This window comes from Gorilla gorilla, chromosome 6 (assembly GCF_029281585.2).
Source record: "Gorilla gorilla gorilla isolate KB3781 chromosome 6, NHGRI_mGorGor1-v2.1_pri, whole genome shotgun sequence".
Taxonomy (NCBI): Eukaryota; Metazoa; Chordata; class Mammalia; order Primates; family Hominidae; genus Gorilla; species Gorilla gorilla.
This window is the reverse complement of record NC_073230.2, coordinates 80,567,272-80,586,416: the sequence shown is the minus strand read 5'-3', so window position 1 is coordinate 80,586,416 and position 19,145 is coordinate 80,567,272. Positions and strand designations below refer to the sequence as shown.

General features: G+C 45.3%; 1 protein-coding gene across 2 annotated transcripts in view; it reads right to left on the bottom strand.

Moving 5' to 3' along the window:
- GALNT17 (polypeptide N-acetylgalactosaminyltransferase 17) overlaps positions 1-19,145 on the bottom strand; it is a 584,160-nt gene that overhangs the window by 316,176 nt on the left and 248,839 nt on the right. For both annotated transcript variants that reach the window (XM_055392683.2, XM_004045535.5), the window contains exon 3: positions 10,137-10,303. In XM_055392683.2, coding sequence (XP_055248658.1) covers positions 10,137-10,303 — 167 coding nt within the window. The remainder of the gene's footprint in view (positions 1-10,136; positions 10,304-19,145) is intronic.

Here is a 19,145-nt window from a genome sequence, read left to right as displayed (position 1 = left end):
TATTAACATCCTCCAGGGATAAGAAAACATATTGCTTCCAATAAAAAAGGACAATATGTTATAAAAGGAGCTTTCAGAGAATAAAAATGATCACTTGGAAGTAAAACTATGATAGCAGAAATATAAAAAATGTATAGACGGGAAGAATAAAAAAACTGAAGTGAGAATAAAGAAAACAGAGCAAAAATATCAGATAGCGAAAGATAAGACAGCAGAGAAAAATAAGAAAATTAGAGGTTCAATTTAGGAGGCCCCAAACTAGAATAATGAAAGATGCTGAAAGAGAGAACAGAAAAAATGAGGAGGAATTATCAATTAAAATTCCAAGAAATTTCCAAAAATGGATAGACAATAGATTGAGGATGGAAGCCACTAAATGCCCCATCTAATCAATGCGAACTGACCCATATCAAGGCTCATCATTGTGAAATTTAAAACTATGGTGACAAGATAAAGACTCTACAGGCTTCCAGAAAGGAAAAAAGAACATGCAAAAAACCAGGAATCAGAATGCCTTTGGTTCTTCTAAAACAACAACAACAACAAAGAAAGACAATAATGGAGCAAAACCATCAAAATTCTGAAAGAAGGTAACATCTAACTCAACGACACCATCATTCACCTAGAAGATGAGGCTACAGCCATCTTTAGAGGCATGAGTGAACTTGAAAGATTTTCTCTTCCTTGCGGTCTCTCTTAAGAAGCTTCCAGGTGTTGTGTTTCACCGAAATAAGAACATAAACCAAGAGAAGAGCACAGGAGACAGCACAGAAGAGGGTCAGAGAGTCCGCAAGAAGACGGTGAAGGGAGATCCAAGACGACAACAACGCACAGCCACAGAGGCCGACCTCCATAACAGGGCAGTGTGACTTCAGATAGATGCAGTGAGAGTTGTCATTTCTAACACTGCTCCTGCAAACGTACCTCATTTTAAGCTGAGGATGGATTGCCTGAATGAGTATAGCACCCATTCTTATCTATAATTGGATGTTCTGACTACAGGCTTTCTGTCTACTGCCTGGATCAGTGGAAGACATTCACTGTATCATATATCGTATCTCTCAAGACATGTTCTGCTTTGACCTGCTCCTGAGGATAGGCAGTAGGTCTTGATAAGATCAGAAGCAGTAAATACAGAGAAGCCCATTGCATTCTGTCCAGATTTTTGCCTTAAGTCCAGTACCTGATCCACACAATAGCCCACTTGGCGAGTCCCATGTTTACTGAGCTCACTCATGACTTAGCCGTCTTCTCCAGAAGAGGCTTTTATAAACCCTTAGGAAGGTACATGGGTGAATGTTCTCATCCTTGACATGGTAGGAAAAGAGATATTTATTAATAAATACATTTTTAAAAATAAATAGAGGAGGTAATTAAGCAAGAAAAATAGAAAGTATCCAGATTGGAAAGTAATAAGTAAAATTATCACTATTTGAGGATAACACGATATTCTATATAGAAAGCTCTATAGAATCTACAAAAAAACCTATTGGAGCTAATAATCAAGTTCAGCAAAGTTAAAGGATACAACATGAACATACAAAAATAAGTTGTGTTTCTACACAATAACAATAAATGATGCAAAAATGAAATTAAGAAAACAATTCGATTTATAATAGTATTAAAAAGAATAAAACATTAAGAAATAAATTTAACCAAGGCAGTGTAAAATGAGTATACTGAAAACTATAAAACATTGTTGAAAGAGATTAGAGACATAAATAAATAGAAAGATATCTATGTTCATAGATTAGAAGCATTAATATTATCAAAATGACAATACTCTCCAAATTGATTTACACATATAATACAATCCCAACAAAATTCTAACAGCTATTTCTCAGAAAAATGTTCAAGCTGGTCTTAAAATTAATATGTAAATGCAAGGGACCCAGAATAGACATAACAATCTTGAAAAAAGAACAAGGTGAGAGGTCTCACACTTCCCGCTTTTAAAATTTACTATAAAGAAAAAGTTATCAAGACAGTGTGATCATGCCATAAGCATAGACACATAAATCAAAGAAATAGGATTCAGAGTCCCAAAATAACTCCTCATATTTACAGTAAGTTGATTTTAGACAAGGGTGCCATAACCATTCAATGAGGAAAAATTGGTCTCTTGAACAAATGCTCATGGGATAACTATACATGTAAAAAATAAAAATAGAAAGAATTTGGATGCCTACCTCAAACCATATACAAAAATTAGCTCACAATGGATATAAACCTAAATGGAAGTGCTAGGACTATAAAACTCTTAGAAGAAAACAAAGGTTCAATTCTTTGTGACTTTGGATTAGGCAACAGTTTCTTAGATATGACACCAAAAGCTCAAGCACCCAAAGGAAAAAAAGAAAAACTGGACTTTATCAAAATTAAAAACTTTTGTGCATCCAAAGACATTATCAAGAATGTGAAAAGACAACCCACAGAATGAGAGAAAATATTTGCAAGCATATTTGCAAAAATTAGTTGCAGAATATTTGATAAAGATGAGTATAAAGAGAATAAAGAATAATTATGAGTCAATAATTTAAAAAGTCAAATAATCAATTTTAAAATGGGCAAAGTACTTGAATAGATGTTTCTCCAAAGAAGATAGACTAATGAAAAATAGGCACATGAAAAGATGCTCAAAATAATTAGTCATTAGGGAAATGCAAATCCAAACTACAAGATACCACCTTATACCCACTAGATTGGCCATAATTAAAAAAAAGTAACAAGTGTTGTCAAGGATGTGGAGAAACTGGAACCCTCATATATGAATGGTGATCATGTAAAATGGTGCAGCTGAGGTGAAAAACAGTCTGGCTGTGGAAAACAATTTGACGGTTTCTCAAAAAGTTAACCACAGAATTATCACATAACCCAGCAATTCTACTCCTAGATATGTACCCAAGAAAACTGAAAACATATCCAAACAAAAATGTGTACATGAATATTCATAGCCCTATTATCCCTAATAGCCCCAAAGTAGAAACAACCCAAATGTCTATCAACTGATAAACTGATAAACAGATAAATAAAATGTGCTGTATCTATACTCAGAATATTATTCAGTCATAAAAAGAATGAAGTACTTATATATGCCACAATTTGGTTGAACCTTGAAAACATTATGTTCAGTGAAAGAAGCCAGGAAAAAAGGCCACATGTTGTAGATTTCATTTATTATCAAATGTCCAGAAGAGGCAAATTTATCGTAACAGAAAATACATTAATATTTGGCAAGGAATAGGGTAAGGGTAGAATTGGGAGAGGCTACTCCCAGGTTCAGGGTTTATTTTGCAGGTGATGACAATGTTCTGGAATTAGGCAGTGGTGATAGGTGCAAATCATTTGAATATACTGAAAATCACTGAATTGTATATTTTATTTTTTGTTTTTTTGAGACAGACTCTTGCTGTGATGCCCAGGCTGGAGTGCAATGGCGTGATCTCGGCTCAATGCAACCTCCGCCTCCCAGGTTCAAGTGATTCTCCTGCCCCCATCTCCCGAGTAGCTCAGACTACAGGCACGTGCCACCACACCCAGCTAATTTTTGTATTTTTAGTAGAGACAAGGTTTCCCCATATTGGCCAGGCTGGTCTCGAACTCCTGACCTCAAGTGATCCGCTCGCCTCGGCCTCTCAAAGTGCTGGGATTACAGGTGTGAGCCACAGTGCCTGGTCTATTTTATTTTTATAGTATATTTTATGGTATGTGAATTACATCTCAATCAGAAGTGAGGAAAAATAAAGAATGGCTATGCATGAACCAGTGATGGAGTGTGTCAAGTATTATGACTGTGATACCTCTGTGCACCCGGATTCCTCCATCCTGGTCACCCAAACAAAGATGAAGGCAAACACAGTAAGTTCATCATTGGACCAATGGAGCTACAAAGACCCAGGATGACCATCTGGGAGACAGAGGCCTTACAGGTTTGAAACTCAGGAAAAGGGATACATTGTTCTGGGCTTGAGTGGTAGATCCTATTGGACAATTCCAATGGGAAACTGTCAGAACATATACAGTGGAGCAGACTGCCCAGTGTGTCCTGATGCTGAGAATCACAAGTGATCCCAGTTTAGGAAGGGAGGGGGCCGAGTGATATGGTTTGTCCCCTCCAAATCTCATGTTGAAATGTGATCCCTAATATTGAAGGTGGGGCCTGGTGGTAGGTGTTTGGGTCATGGAAGTGAAAGGCTTGGTGCCATTCTTATGGAATTCAGTGAGTTCTCAATCTTAGTTCCCATGAAATCAGACTGTTAAAAAGAGCCTGGCACCTTCTCCCCTCTCTTTCTCCACTCATCATGTGACCTCACCAGCTCCCCTTCATCTTCTACCATGAGTGGAAGCTTCTGAAACCCTCACCAGAAGCAGATGCTGGCATCATGCTTCTTGTACAGTCTACAGAACCATGCGTGAAATAAATTACTTTCCGTTATAAATTACCTAGACTCATGTATTCTTTGTAGAAAGACAAATGGACTAAGAAACCAAGGAAGAGAAGAACAGCTGCAAAAAGAAGATCAGGGGAGAATCAGCAGAGAGTAGTGTCGGGGCACCAGGAGGAGCGATACACCCCATCAAGGAAGCTGCGTGACAATATCAGATGGTGCCAAAAGATCTGGGCAGCAAAATGCTCGCTGGACTTGGTGAGCAGTGATTTCTGGCAAATGTTGCCTGAATGATTTCAGCTGGATGTACAGAGTACAAAGAATTGCATCTTACCTGGGCTTAACACAGGCCAATGTCAATATTCAAACTGAGTGAAACAAATGACTTAAAATAAAAACAAAATTCCCTGACAAAGGAAAATCTGCAGTCTCATCTTGTCTGCTTCTCCAGAGTGCCCTGGCTTTGTACACCCATTCCCTGAGCCCATCTTGACCAGAGCTTAGTGAGTCTGAGAATAGATCAATCTGCCCTCACTAAAATGATGTTTGCAGAGCTTTTTTTTAATAAAAAAATAAAGGGCACTGATTATGCTTTACACTTCAGGGGGAAAAAGCAGAACATTAACTTGTTTATACTATTGATCTTAACTATGCAAAATGTGCATTAAAGAGGGTAAGGGCATGGGCGAATGAGCAGTTGCCTCTGGTTAGTCTCTTCAGTATTTATTTTTTTCCAATTATATTTGCTTTTTGATACATTCGAATTTTCCAACAAAGAGCACGCATTACTTTTAAGATCAGAAAACAAAATTGTAAGGCTGGGAAAAAAAAGTTTTAAACGTGAACTAGCAAGCAGGAAGAACAATATTAATGTAAGAAGAACTAAATTCAAGGCAAAAAAAACAGGGTGTGCTTCTAAGACAAAGAGAGCATTACATAATGATAACAACCATCACTATTAATGAAGCCATGCAGATACAAATCTATAGTTGCCAAAGAAACTGACAACAAGATACCAGAAAACAAATATTAGGAACACAGGAAGGAAGAGTCATTATAAAAGGAGATTTTAAACACCATTATCAAAAAGACTTAAAAAAAATAAACTCATAGCCTACCAGAATACACAAAATTGATGTCTGGCAGGAATTCAATTCCATGATTACAGTGTGTGGGGGTCTTTTTAAATAGATGTAGAACATTTACAAAACTCGATAATACCAGTTACAAAGAACATCTTAATAAAATGAAAAATATTAGATTCCTCTTCTAGTTCAGGAGAAGAGATTTCTGGCCCGGGGAAAAAACATAGAGAACAGAACCAGGAACTGAAAAGAGGGAGATCATGTTAATATCGTCAACTCCCGGTCCCCTGGGTATTTGGGAAAGGAGGAGGAGGATGATGAATGGATATTGATTTATGGTTTGGCTGAACCAAATACCTCCTCCTCCCATTTTCTTACTCACTGAACATCTTCATGTAGAACTGAAATGTGAACCATTAAAATGGGACTCACAGACAGGGCTCAAGGCATGGTTGCCTAACCCAGTGGTTCTCAAAGTGTGTTCCCCATACAAGCTACGTAAGCATCAAATAGGAGCTTATAAGAAATGCACATTTTCAGCCTTACCCCAAGCCTCCTGAAGCAGAACTTCCTCCAGGGTGGAGTCCCAGGGGGTTCTTCCACTAAAACATTTGCTGCTAAAGGTGTATAAATACCCCAGCTTCCTCACCCTTGGAGCAAGTTAACTCTGAGGTCTGAGTTTACACTGGCTCTTGGAATTTCCCCAGTGAAATTAAGCTCTATCACCCACACTACCAATCTTTTGGGGATGCTTTCCCTTCACATTCTTACTTCCCCAGTCCCCTACTGGTGCTCTCTTCACCTCCCAAATAAACTACTTGCACTCTTGATGTGAATAAACCCATCTACTTGAAGATGTTTACTTCAGGGTCTGCTTCTGGGGGAAACTAAATGAAGATACCTACTAATATGGTTTGAATATTTGTCCCCTCCAAATCTCATGTTGAAATGTGACCTCCAATGTTGGAGGTGAGGCCTGGTGGGAAATGTTTGGGTCATGGGGGTGGATCCCTCATTTGTGGCTCGATGCCTCCCTTCATGGTAATGAGGAAGTTCTCACAGAGTCTGGGACCTCCCCACCACTTTCTTGTTCCCTCTCTCATCATGTGACACTCACCTGCTCCCCTTCCCTTCTGCCATACCTAAAAGTTTCTGAGGCCTCACCAGAAGCCAAGCAGATGCTGGTGCCATGGTTCTTGTACATTCTGCAGAACCGTGAGACAAATAAAACCTCTTTTTTAAATAAATCACCCAAGGCCAGGCATGGTGATTCACACCTGTAATCCCAGCACATTGGGAGGCTGAGGCAGGAGGATCATTTGAGCCCAGGAGTTTGAGACTAGCCTAAGCAACACGCCAAAACCCCATCTCTACAAAAAATATATATAAAAATTAGCTGGGCATGATGGCACATGCCTGTGGTCCCAGCCTCTCAGGGGGCTGAGACAGGAGGATCACCTGAGCCTAGGAGTTGGAGGCTGCAACAAGCTGTGATCGCACCACTGCACTCCAGCCTGGGTGACAGAGTGAGAGACCCTGTCTCAAAATCAATCAATCAATCTGTCAATCAATGAATCACCCAGCCTCAGGAATTCCTTTATAGCAACACAAAAGGAACTAATACACCTACTGAACCCACTAAGTGTCTAACCCTGTACTGGAGATCCCTGCGGTCAAGGAGCTGGAGTTATGGCTGAGATTGCCTTAACCTTCCCTTCCTCCTCCTGGGCTGGGCTCTACCTAGATTTCCTCAGGAGAGGGTGTGCCATTGGCAGTGAGTCTTCACCCCAATCCAGCCCGATCTGCAGTTCATGCTCCTCTCTGGGTGTTCTAGCCCCGGGCCACCTCCAGTCATTTTGCCACTAGCTCACACCTGTGCTTTTCTTAGTGCTACCTGGCTTCATCATGTACTCCCTTGTTGAAAGACTTACTGAGTTTCAACCACCAGCCAGGCCCTGGGAAACATCCCACCCAGTTCAGAGAGTCCACTGTGCAGACACACCGCATGCTAGTAAGTGTGACAGCTAGTAGCAAGGTGCTAAGATAGCACAGAACCAGGGCCTCATTATCTTAAAGGTGTATAAACACCCCAGCTCCCTCGCACTTGGAGCAAGTTAACTCTGAGGTCTGGGTTTACACTTGCTCCTGGATTTTCCCCAGTGGGATTAAGCTCTGACACCGACAGTACCAATCTTTTTACAATGCCTTCCCTTCACAGTCTTACTTCCCCACTCAGAGATCAGAGGAGGCTTCTCTGAGGAAGTGCTCTGCTGGAGACAGCTGGGAAACAGGTGGGACGTAGAAGGCTGATGAAGGGGGCCACAGGAACAGGGAGTTCGAGAGAAGAGATTTCTGGCCTGGGGAAAATATGCAGGGGTGCGTGGAAGGACTGCTGGAGCAAGAGGTCTGTGGTAGGTGCAGAGAAAGGCCACAGAGCAGAGAGCCGTGGGCATGTCAAGGAAAGAGACTTTGCTGCACAACTTAGAGGCTTCCAGGAACTGAAAGAGCCTCCTTCTCACAAGGAGACAATCATTCTCAGGTTTAGAAGAATCTATAGATAACTAATGGCCAAAGGTAAGGAAATAAAACTAAGGATGTGAAAAATCCAACAAATGACCCATCTCTGTAAGCCAGAGGTCCCAGAGAAGGCAAACCACTGGGCCCAGGTGCACCCAAGCCCTTCAGAAGAGTGGGCCGGTTCAGAAGAGGCCAGGGATATCAGCTCCCAGGCTGATTAAATAGGAGAGGCTCATTCCTGTGCTCCTCAAGATAATCTGGTTTTAAACAGGACCCGTGGCATTGCCTCCTCCTCACCATCTTCCGGACAACGGAGCAGCTTGCAGGGTAATCCCTCTCCTACCCAGCACGATGAAAGGAAGGGGTTTAGCCTACTCCTAATCCTGTAGTTGCTTAGAAGATAAGCTTTCTTGGCCTTCAGGCACTCACTCTAGCTGGCTTTCTTTTATCTCATGAGCTTGTAGGGGTGGCTCCCAGCAGTGAGCACACTGAATTTTGCAGGTTGGGATCCAACACAAAGGCACCATTAGCAGCACCCACCCCCATTGCCCTGGATGCCACGCCTTTGTCCAACTATTAAATATCTCCAAGGATCTCCCAGGAGTTTTGTTACTGACATGCAATATTTGCCTGTTGTACAGTTTTCATTGAGCCATCATTCCCAGCAGCACTGAATTCCAGAAGATGAGCAAACACCACTCATTTCTACTTAAGATCATTTTGGGCACAGTGGCCCAGAGGAGAATTCCGATGTAGATAAACAGTTCCTAACACGGGATGGAATTTTTTATTTTGCTGTTTGGAGAAGGACAACAAAGATGGGGTGTGGGGTGGGGAGTGAAGGAGGAATTCAGCTCTTCACTGTCATCTACTTTAGCTAATGAGAAGAAGGAAGTTCATCTAGATCCATGGCCAGTCAATGATTCTTATGAGCCCTAGAGCAGCGGTCCTCAACCTTTTTGGCATCAGGGAGCGGCTTTGTGGAAGACAATTTTTCCATGGAACGTGGGGGTCAGGGGAGATGGTTTCAGGATGAAACTATTCCACCTTAGATCATCAGACATTAGATTCTCATAAAAAGGTTGCAACCAGCCAGGCACGGTGGCTCATGACCTGTAATGCCAGCACTTTGGGAGGCTGAGGAGGGCAGATCACCTGAGGTCAGGAGTTCGAGACCAGCCTGAACAACACAGCAAAACCCTGTCTCTACTAAAAATACAAAAATTAGCCAGGCATGTTGGTGTGTGCCTGTAGTCCCAGCTACTCGGGAGGCTAAGGCAGGAAAATCGCTTGAACCTGAGATGTGAAGGTTGCAGTGAGCCAAGATCGTACCGCCGCACTCCAGCCTGGGTGATGGAGCGAGACTCCATCTCAGAAAAAAAAAAAGGGTGGGGGGGTACAACCTAGATCACTTGCTTGTGCAGTTCACAACAGGGTTCATGCTCCTATGAGAAGCTAATACTACTGCTGATCTGACAGGAGGTGGAGCTCAGGCAGTAATTCCAGCATTGGGGAGCAACTGTAAAAATAAATGAAGCTTCGCTTGCTCTCCTGCCACTCACCTCCTGCTGTGGAACCCAGTTCCTAACAGGCCACAGACTGCTACTGGTCCATGGCCCTGGGGTTGGGGACCCCTGCTCTAGAGGACTCAAGGAATAATAGACCAGGGTAAGCCTAGATATCTTCCTCTAAAAAAATCTTGGGCTGGGCACGGTGGCACACTCCTGTAATCCCAGCACTTTGGGAAGCTGAGGTGAGCGGATCACCTGAGTTCAGGAGTTCGAGACTAGCCTGGCCAACATGGTGAAACCCCATCTCTACTAAAAATACAAAAATTAGCCAGGCGTGGTGCCGGGTGCCTGTAATCCCAGCTACTTGGGAGGCTGAGGCAGGAGAATTGCTTGAACCCGGGAGGTGGAGGTTGCAGTGAGCTGAGATCATGCCACTGGACTCCAGCCTGGGCGACACAGCAAGACTCCATCTCAAAAAAAAAAAAAAAAAAAAAAAAAAGAAAAGAAAAAATATCCCATTCCCCAGATATGCTCCAGGGACCAGGAGACACAGATGCTCGGGCTCGCGTTGGAATGAAAGTGGCATTTCCCCCTGCTGTCATCATGTCCTGTGCACAGGTCAGCCACCCCTGTACCTTCGTCACTGTTGTCATCCACCAGAATGATTTCCTTCAGCAGGTGTGTGGGCGTGTGATTGACGGCACTGTGCACTGACCGCAGGATCACCGACAGGGCCTCGTTCACGAAGATGAATATGATGGATATCTGGGGCAGGTCCTTGGAGTACTTGAGCTCCTTACACCTGGGGAAGGAGAGATCGGAAATGCAGAGTCAGAGGAAGGATAAAAGCTCAGGTGCTGCAGCTGGACATAGTGTAAGATTTCAGCCGAATCCTCATCCAGTCATCCCAAGGCGTGAATCACTGGTTCCCTTAGGCTTCTCCTTGGCTAAGAACTGAGAATAAACCCTAAGGAGGACAGCATTAACAGATGCAGCCCCACTTCCCCCAGATTCACCACCCTACAGGTGGTGAGTTAGAATGTTAGCTCTGTGACAGCAGGAACCTCTACTATAATATAATACGGAGCACTTAGTGGGTTCAGTAGATGCCTTCATTTGGGTTCCCCCAGAAACAGAGCCTGAAACAAAGGTTTGAGCGCAAGCAGTTTATTTTGGAGGTGAAGAGAGCATCACTAGGGAGTCCCAGGCATCAGTCCCAGGCATATGTCTACCTGCATCTACCTGTGCCGTCTACCTGCATCTACCTGTGTCGCCTACCTGTGCCCTGAGCTTCAGGGCACACCTGCACAACTTCTGACTCCAGCCCCTCCATTTCCTTGCCTGAAACCTTCTTTGCTGATGCCTAAGCAATTACTCCACCCCCTAAATCTCTCAACTAGAGACCACCGGGGACACGGCGCAGTGGCTCACACCTGTAATTTCAGCAATTTGGGAGGCCGACGTGGGAGCGTCACTTGAGGCCAGGAGTTTAAGACCAGCCTGGGCAACATAGCAAGATCCTGTATCTATAAAAAATTTTAAAATTAACCAGGTGCAGTGGTGCATGGCTGTATTCACAGCTACTCGGGAGGCTGGGGTGGGAGGATCACTTGAGCCCGGGAGGTCAAGGCTACCATGAGCTATGATCATGCCAATGTACTCCAGCCTGGGTAACATAATGAGACCCTGTTCCCCCTCCCCGCCCCCCCAAAAAAAGAACACCAGGAACTGATGTATTAGGTTGGTGCAAAAGTAATTGTGGGTTTTGCCATTACTTTTAATGCCACTAAAAGTACTTTTTTTTGCCATTAAAAGTAATGGCAAAACCCTCAATTACTTTTGCACCAACCTAATACAAATACCCCAGCTCCCTCAGCCCAAGAGCAGGTTAAATGTAAATTTCCGCAGCAGGATCAAGCCCCCATCACCCACAGGAGCAATCTTCATAATACACCCTTTGGAGAGGGGATGTCTTTCCCTCCCAGTCTTACTCGCCGCTCCCCTAGTGATGCTCTCTTCACCTCCAAAATAAACTACTTGCACTCAAACCCTTTGTTTCAGGCTCTGTTTCTGGGGGAACCCAAATGAAGGCATCTACTGAATCCACTAAGTGCTCCGTATTATATTATACTAGAGGTTCGTGCTATCACGGAGCTAACATTCCAGGAGAGGAAATAAAACACCCACGCCGATAATCATAGTCAAGGAAAAGGACCCTACACCTGGAGGAGCGTGCAACCTAAGGCACACCAGCTCTTCTTCAGGAAGTCCTAGAACCTCCCTGGAGACAGGAGACAGGACAACCTGCTGACATCCCTCCCTCAGAATACCCAGCAGCCCTCATATGCCCGAGCGCAGTGATTAAAGGGAAGAATTCCTCTCATCCAGTCTGGACTCCAGAGCATAGAGCTTTGGCCTTCTCCACGGCTCCAGGTGATGTAAGAGATGATTTAGTACCCGGGGAACGTGCTCTGCTTCTCTCAGTCACAGGTGCACCGAGAGTCTGTCCAGGGAGCACTGAGGAATTTCATTTCATGCTTACGCCTAAGCCACATTGGAAATAGCAAAGAGAAACACAGTGGAATGGAGTGCCGAGGTACCTGCACTTTAATGCATCCTTCTTCTCCTTATGGGAGATTGCACAATATATAGCACAACGGAATAGGGAGCAGAACAAAGAAAACAGATGAAGCCATGGAGTGAGAGAGAAGCAGAGCTGAAGAGGGGCAAGAAATACGGCTGTTTCTTATGCTGAGCAGCTTGGGCTATGTCGGGCCGTATTAATCATGTAGGCAATTTTCAGAAGAAAATAAAGTTTTGTTACAATATGTGTTTGTGTCTCCTGGAGAAGATCATCCAGGGACGCATTGATCAAGCAGCCTCATTTTTACCATGCTGCCGTAAATCTACTTCTGGGGGCTGCCAGGGATATTACAGTGATTATTGACGGGCTCACAGGCAGTTGGCAGGAATCATCTCATTGACTGTGTGGTGGTCCACAAAACAAGGGCACTCCAGAGGGTCCCTCAGAGGCTGGTCTCGAACTCCTGGCCTGAGGTGATCTGCCTGCCTGGGCCTTCCCACGTGCTGGGATTACAGGCATGTGCTGCCACACCTGGCCAATTGTTGTATTTTTAATAGAGATGGGGTTTCACCATGTTGGCCAAGCTGGTCTTGAACTCCTGACCTCAAGCGATCTGCGCACCTCGGCCTCCCAAACTGCTGGGATTACAGACATGAGCCACCGCACCCAGCCAATTTCTTGATTTCTTCATCTCTGCCCTAAAAGCCCCAACTAGGAGAAGGTCCTCTGTAGCCAGGTGCACCATGCCCATGGCCTGCTGGGGGCAAAGTATTCCCACATAGTATCACTGAGCCGGCTCAGGTTTGATTTCCCTTCAAGGGGGATGTGGGTGAGCAGAAGCCGGCTCCACCTCCCCTGGGGTTAATCAGGCTGGCGGGAATGTGGATAAAGCTCATGTGGGAGAGTGTTCTGCCCCCAAGCCCTGGAACTGAAGAATCCCAGGCAGGGAGGAGCCAAGGTTGCCCTCAGTCACTCTGGGCCTTGCAAAAGTCCTGTGCTAATGAGCCACCGCAGCACTTCAGCCACTGTGCACCAAGGCCTGACTCTGTCGTCACCATCATCCCTCAGGGCAGGGGCACAGAAGAGGATCTTAAAGGGGCTGGATATGGAAGGTGCACTGTGCATGCTCAGACGGCTGGGCAGATGACTGCCGGGCTGGGCAGGTGACCACTGGGCCTGAGCTCAGCCTCCAGCCCTTGTCTCTTGGGTCTGTCTAAGGCGAGCGCTCCCCTTTCGAGGGTCTACTTGGGTTTCTCGGTATCGCTTGGCTCACATGGGCGAAACTGTGTGGCCGATCTGCAGCCTTCCTGGCTGCTTGCCTCAACTCTAGCTCCCAAGTGCAGTGATGCCCCTCAGTCTCTGCCCTAACATCTGCCACACCCAAGGGACAGGACCAATCACCATGCACTGCCCCACCCCAATCACCCAGAGTTCTGGGATATGAGGGCTAAAGCACATTAAACACTTCTAACAAGGCAGTTGTCAATGCAATGCAGGAGATGCTAAGTGTCAAACGAAGTATCTACAACAGCTGTAATAGATGGGCTAAGCTGGACCAGGGAGGTGGGGACGGTGAGCTCCAAGCTGGATCTGAATGGATAGATCTCACTGAATTAGACTTGCATGGTCAAGAACAGAGGGAGAAATGGGATATCAGAGCTCTACTGAGCACAGAGGCACTCTTCCTTGACCTTCCAGGAGAAATCTTGTAAGCTTTAGAGATTACACAGTAAAGAGCTAGACTCACAATGCAATGACAGCCTCACACCAGGCTCTGCAAATTCCTACCGGGCTAATTCCTATTCATTTCCAAAGCGCTCCATAAACATGCAGAAGATCATGAGCATTAATTAATAAAGTCTTTACCGCTGATGAAGGTCCGTGTTCTCTGGGCACTCAGGCCTCTCCACCACATGCTACCCTCAAACTCTCAGAGCTCTGGAAGGCAACATGGGACGGAAACTGTGGGATTCTGATGGAAAAGGTAGTTTGAGTCAGAAAACACCACCTTGACATCCTCAGAGTAGCTGCAAGACAGTGAGAAAACCCTTTAGAACTGCAGCACGCTGTGGACATACCCAACTTCACATCGTCTCTTTCCACTGCCAGAGGAAATTCTGCCACCAGACACCCTTCCCAAGGTCTCCACCTACCACGCAGACGTGGGATGTGCCAGTTACCACAACCATGTGAGCCAGGTCCTTAAAATAAACCTCTCTCTGCTCAACATCACTAATCATTAGAGAAATGCAAATCAGCACTACACTGAGATACCACGTCACATCCATTAAGATGGCTACTGTTAAAACAAAACAAAACAAAAACCTGAAAATAACAACTGTTGAAGAGGATGCGGAGAAATTGAAACCCTTGTGCGCTGTTGGTGGAAGGGGAGGATGTTACGGCCGCTGTGGAAAATAGTATGGTAGGTGGTCCGTTAACAGTAGAGTAGCAATTCCACTTCCGGGTATATACCCAGAAGAACTGAAAGCAGAGTCTTGAAGAGATACTAGTACCCGCATGTTCATAGAGCATTATTCGCAGCTAAATGTTGGAAGCAATCCAGGTGTTCATCAACAGACAAATGAATCAACAAAATGTAGTATGTGGAGTCAGCCTTCCTAATCCACAGGTTCTGTATTTTCATATTCAACCAACCACAGAGGGAAAATATCCCCAAAATCAAGATTAAAAAAAACATAGAGCCAAGCATAGCAACTCACACCTGTAGCCTTAACTACTTGGGAGGCCAAGGTGGGAAGAGTGCTAGAGGCCAGGAGTTCAAGACCAGCTTGGGGAACACAGTGAGACCCCATCTCTAAAAGTAAAAATTAGCCAGGCATGGTGGCACATGCCTGCAGTTTCAGCCACTCAGGAGCCTGAGGTGGGAGGATTGCTTGAGGCCAGGACTTCAGGGTTACAGTGAGCTATGACCGCACCACTGCACTCCAGTCTGGGCGACAGAGCAAGACTCAGTCTCAATAACAATAATAATAATGATACAAAATCAATAAGCGTAACAATTATTTACATGACATTTATACTGCATTAGATATTCTAAGTAATCTAGAGATGATTTAAAGTATATGTGAGGATGTGCATAGTTTATGTACAAATATTATGTCATTTTATGTGAGGGATTTCCTTGAGCTTCCAGGGATTTTGGTATCCAAGGGGGGTCTGGAGCCAATCCCCTTCAGATACCAAGGGATGGCTGTGTATATATAAAATGGAATGTTACCCAGTTTTAAAAAGGAAGGAAATTCTGCAATATACTACCACATGGATGAACTTTGAGGATTACTAGGTGAAATAAGCTAATCACAAAACATAAATTCTGTATGATTCTACTTACAGGAGTTACCTAGAATGGTCCAATTCATAGAGAGAAAATAGAAAAGAGGTTATCAGGGGACAGGGAAGGGGGAATGGGAAATTACTGTGATTGGGTGCAGTGTTTCTGTTTCAGATGAGGAAAATGTCCTGAGATGGACGGTGGTGGCCATTACATGACAATGTAAATGTGCTTAATGCCAGTGAACCACTTAAAAATGGTTAGGATGGTAAATTTTATGTTATGTATATTTTAACACAATAAAAAATGGGAAAAATAAATAAATTCATTCTCTCTCTCTACCTCCCCATCCTGCCCCTGCCCAATTCCTTCTCTTTCTCTAGGGAACCCGAATGAACGCACTGCCCTTTGGTTTGGAAAAGAAGATTACACCAGATTGCGGTGTCACACCTCATCAGAACCTTGTCACTGCAACCTCTCCTTCCTGTCACCACTTCAAGAGCCTCTGACCCCACACCCAGGGATGCCCAGGAGGACCACCTCGTTTCGGTTACTGCAATGCAATTATCTCAAACCCCCATGGCTTTTCCTGGACCTCACTGACACCCAGAATAGCTGCAGTTGGACCACCTTTGACTTCAACAGTCATAATCTCACTTCATCCCAGTTCTCCAGCCTCGCAGTCCCAAAACCCTTACTCTTAGACTTCCAGGCCCTGGGACACTTGTTTGTTTTGTTCTGTTTTTGTTTTTGTTTTTTTGAGATGGAGTCTTGCTTTTGTGGCCCAGGCTAGAGTGCAATGGCGTGATCTCGACTCACTGCACCCTCTGCCCCCTGGGTTCAAGCGATTCTTCTGCCTCAGCCTCCCAAGTAGCTGGGATTACAGACACCTGCCACCACACCCGGCTGATTTTTCTATTTTTATTAGAGACGAGGTTTCACCATGTTGTCCAGGCTGGTCTTGAACTCCTGACCTCAGGCGATCTGCCCACCTCGGCCTCCCAAAGTGCTAGGATTACAGGCGTGAGCCACCACGCCTAGCCATTTTGTTTTGTTTTTTTAATCTATTAGCCCTTCCCTGGTTTCAAGTTCGTCCAGTCCAACTGGACTCTCCATACTTCCTTCAACCAGGCTCTGCCTTTTGCCAACCCCACAGTTCTCCTGTCCCTCTGCCTTTCTTTCCCACAAGTGCTGAAGGACCCCAGCTCTAGACAGAACCACCCACTTGCCTCTTCTCCCCTTTTCTTACACAGCTGACACTGCAGGCTGCAGGACCAAGTCTCACATTCATGCAGCTGCAAAGGAGACACCTCCAGGGGCTCCACTCTTTGCGCCGCAGGTTTCTTTTCTTTTCTTTTTTCTGAGACGGAGTCTTGCTCTGTAGCCCAGGCTGGAGTGCCATGGCGTGATCTCAGCTCACTGCAACCTCCACCTCCCAGGTTCAAACAATTCTCCTGCCTCAGCCTCCTGATTAGCTGGGATTACGGGCATGCACCACCACGCCCAGCTAATTTTTGCATTTTTAGTAAAGATGGGGTTCCACCATGTTAGCCAGGCTGGTCTCAGACTCCTGACCTCAGGTGATCCACCCGCCTCGGCCTCTCAAAGTGCTGGGATTCCAGGCCTGAGCCCCCGCACCTGGCCTGCTCTGCAGGCTTCTTTATGTTCTAGGTCAGAACCCTGGATTTCATTACCCTTCACTGTCCTCTACCTTTTGCCAAGTTCCTTGGGCCAACCTCCCAGTCCGCAAGGGATTGTGCCTCCTACTCCACAGAGAAATCAATACCATCAGCCCTAATTTCCACATGTGGTCCACAGGTCTGTAGCATCCACAACAGCATCGTCTGGGGGCTTGTTAGAAATAAAAATCCCTAGGACCAAGCCAGGCGTGGTGGCTCATGTCTGGAATCCCAGCACTTTGGGAGGTAGAGGCAGCGGACCACCGGAGGTCAGGAGTTCAAGACCAGTCTGGCCAACATGGTGAAATCCCACCTCTACCAAGAAATATAAAAATCAGCTGGGTGTGGTGGCACACGCCTGTAGTCCCAGCTACTCAGGAGGCTGAGGTGGGAGGATACCTTGAGCCTGGGAGGCAGAGACTGCAGTGAGTCAATATCGCGCCTCTGCACTCCAGCCTGGGTGACGGAGCGAGATCCTGTCTTAAAAAAAAAAAAAAAAAAAAAAACCCAGGCTCCTCCCAGACCTAGGGACTCAGAATCCCTGGAGGTGGGGCCCAGCAATCTACCCCTTATCAAGCTCTCTGGGTGGTTCCTGCACACTGGAAATGGGAGAAGCACTTCCCTCCTGCAAGCTTACCTACCTCTCAACCCATTCTTTGTCTTCACCTCCTCTCTTGATGGAAGCTGAGTCCAGGAGTTCAAGGCTGACCCCTGCATCCTTACTGTGGATCCCAGCCTCCTCCCACCTCAGAGCCTTGCCTCGTCCATCACTCTCTCTCTCTTGCATCTTCGCTCTCCCTCTGCCGACCTTTTCTACTCAGCTCCCTCCCATTTAAGTAAAAAAATTGGGTTGGTGCGGTGGCTCATGCCTATAATCCCAGAGTTTTGGGAGGCTGAAGCAGGAGGATTGTTGAGGCCAGGAGTTCGAGACCAGCCTGGGCGACAAAGCAAGATCCCATCGCTACAAAAACATTTTAAAAATTAGCCGGGTGTGGTGTTGGCTACTGAGGAGGCTGAGACAGGAGGATGGCTTGAGCCCAGGAGTTCAAGGCTGCTGGGGGCCATGATGGCACCACTGCACTCCAGCCTGGTCAACAGAACAAGATTCTGTTCTGTTTATTTATTATTATTATTATTTATTATTATAAATAATAATAATATTAATGCTAATAAAAAATAAGTAGTCTCTTTTTCCACAGCCTTAATTGGCTTAATTGCCATGTTCCCTTCCCTCCCTGTCTCCCTTCTTTACCTCTCATTCATTCCTCGCTTCACCCAGCATTTGGCTCCTATGCAACCTATTTTGCTGAAACTGCTCTTGTTAAAGTTTCCAGTGACATCTACTCTATGTGGCCAGAATGGAGGGACCTTCCCAACCTCACCATCGCTGATGATCCTTTCTGCAGTATGCAACACCGCCATCCCTCTCCTTGTATAATCGCTATTTCCTCTCGGATCCTGGACACTCAATATTCCTCCCCCATTCCTATCTGGGCTTTTTCTCCTCTGGGATCTTCCTTGGCCACTGGTTTTGTTGCACAGGTTACCCTTTCCCTTAAATTCCCCAAATCCTCAAGCTCCTTCTTTTGCCCTTTGTTCTCTCTTCATAAACGGGTCCTGGGTGACCTCATGCAAGTTTACAGCTCCAAGTACCCTGGCAACTCCCAAACCCACATCTCTAGCCTGGACTTTCACTGAAACTTCAGCTCCTCCTTGTAAATCTCCACGTGGAGCGCTCATAAACATCCCAAATTCAGCATGCTGAAAACTGAAACCTGCTCTCTTTGTACCACCCTGTCTTTGCTGAAGGCCACCACCCTGTCTCTTCAGGAGTCAAATTCAAGTCATGACCCCTCAACATGCCTATCGGTCACCAAATCCTACAGATTCTGCCATTTTCAGGATCTCTGTGTGACATTTGTCCCTTCTCCTCCATTCCTACCGCCTTAGTTCCAGTTCTCACTGGTTACCTCGTGAATGACACCAAAAGCCACCTAACTGGTCCCTTGCCTCCAACCCCATCCCATTTACCCTACTGCGACCAGAATGACCTCTCTAGAGTACATATGATCATGTCACTCCTCTA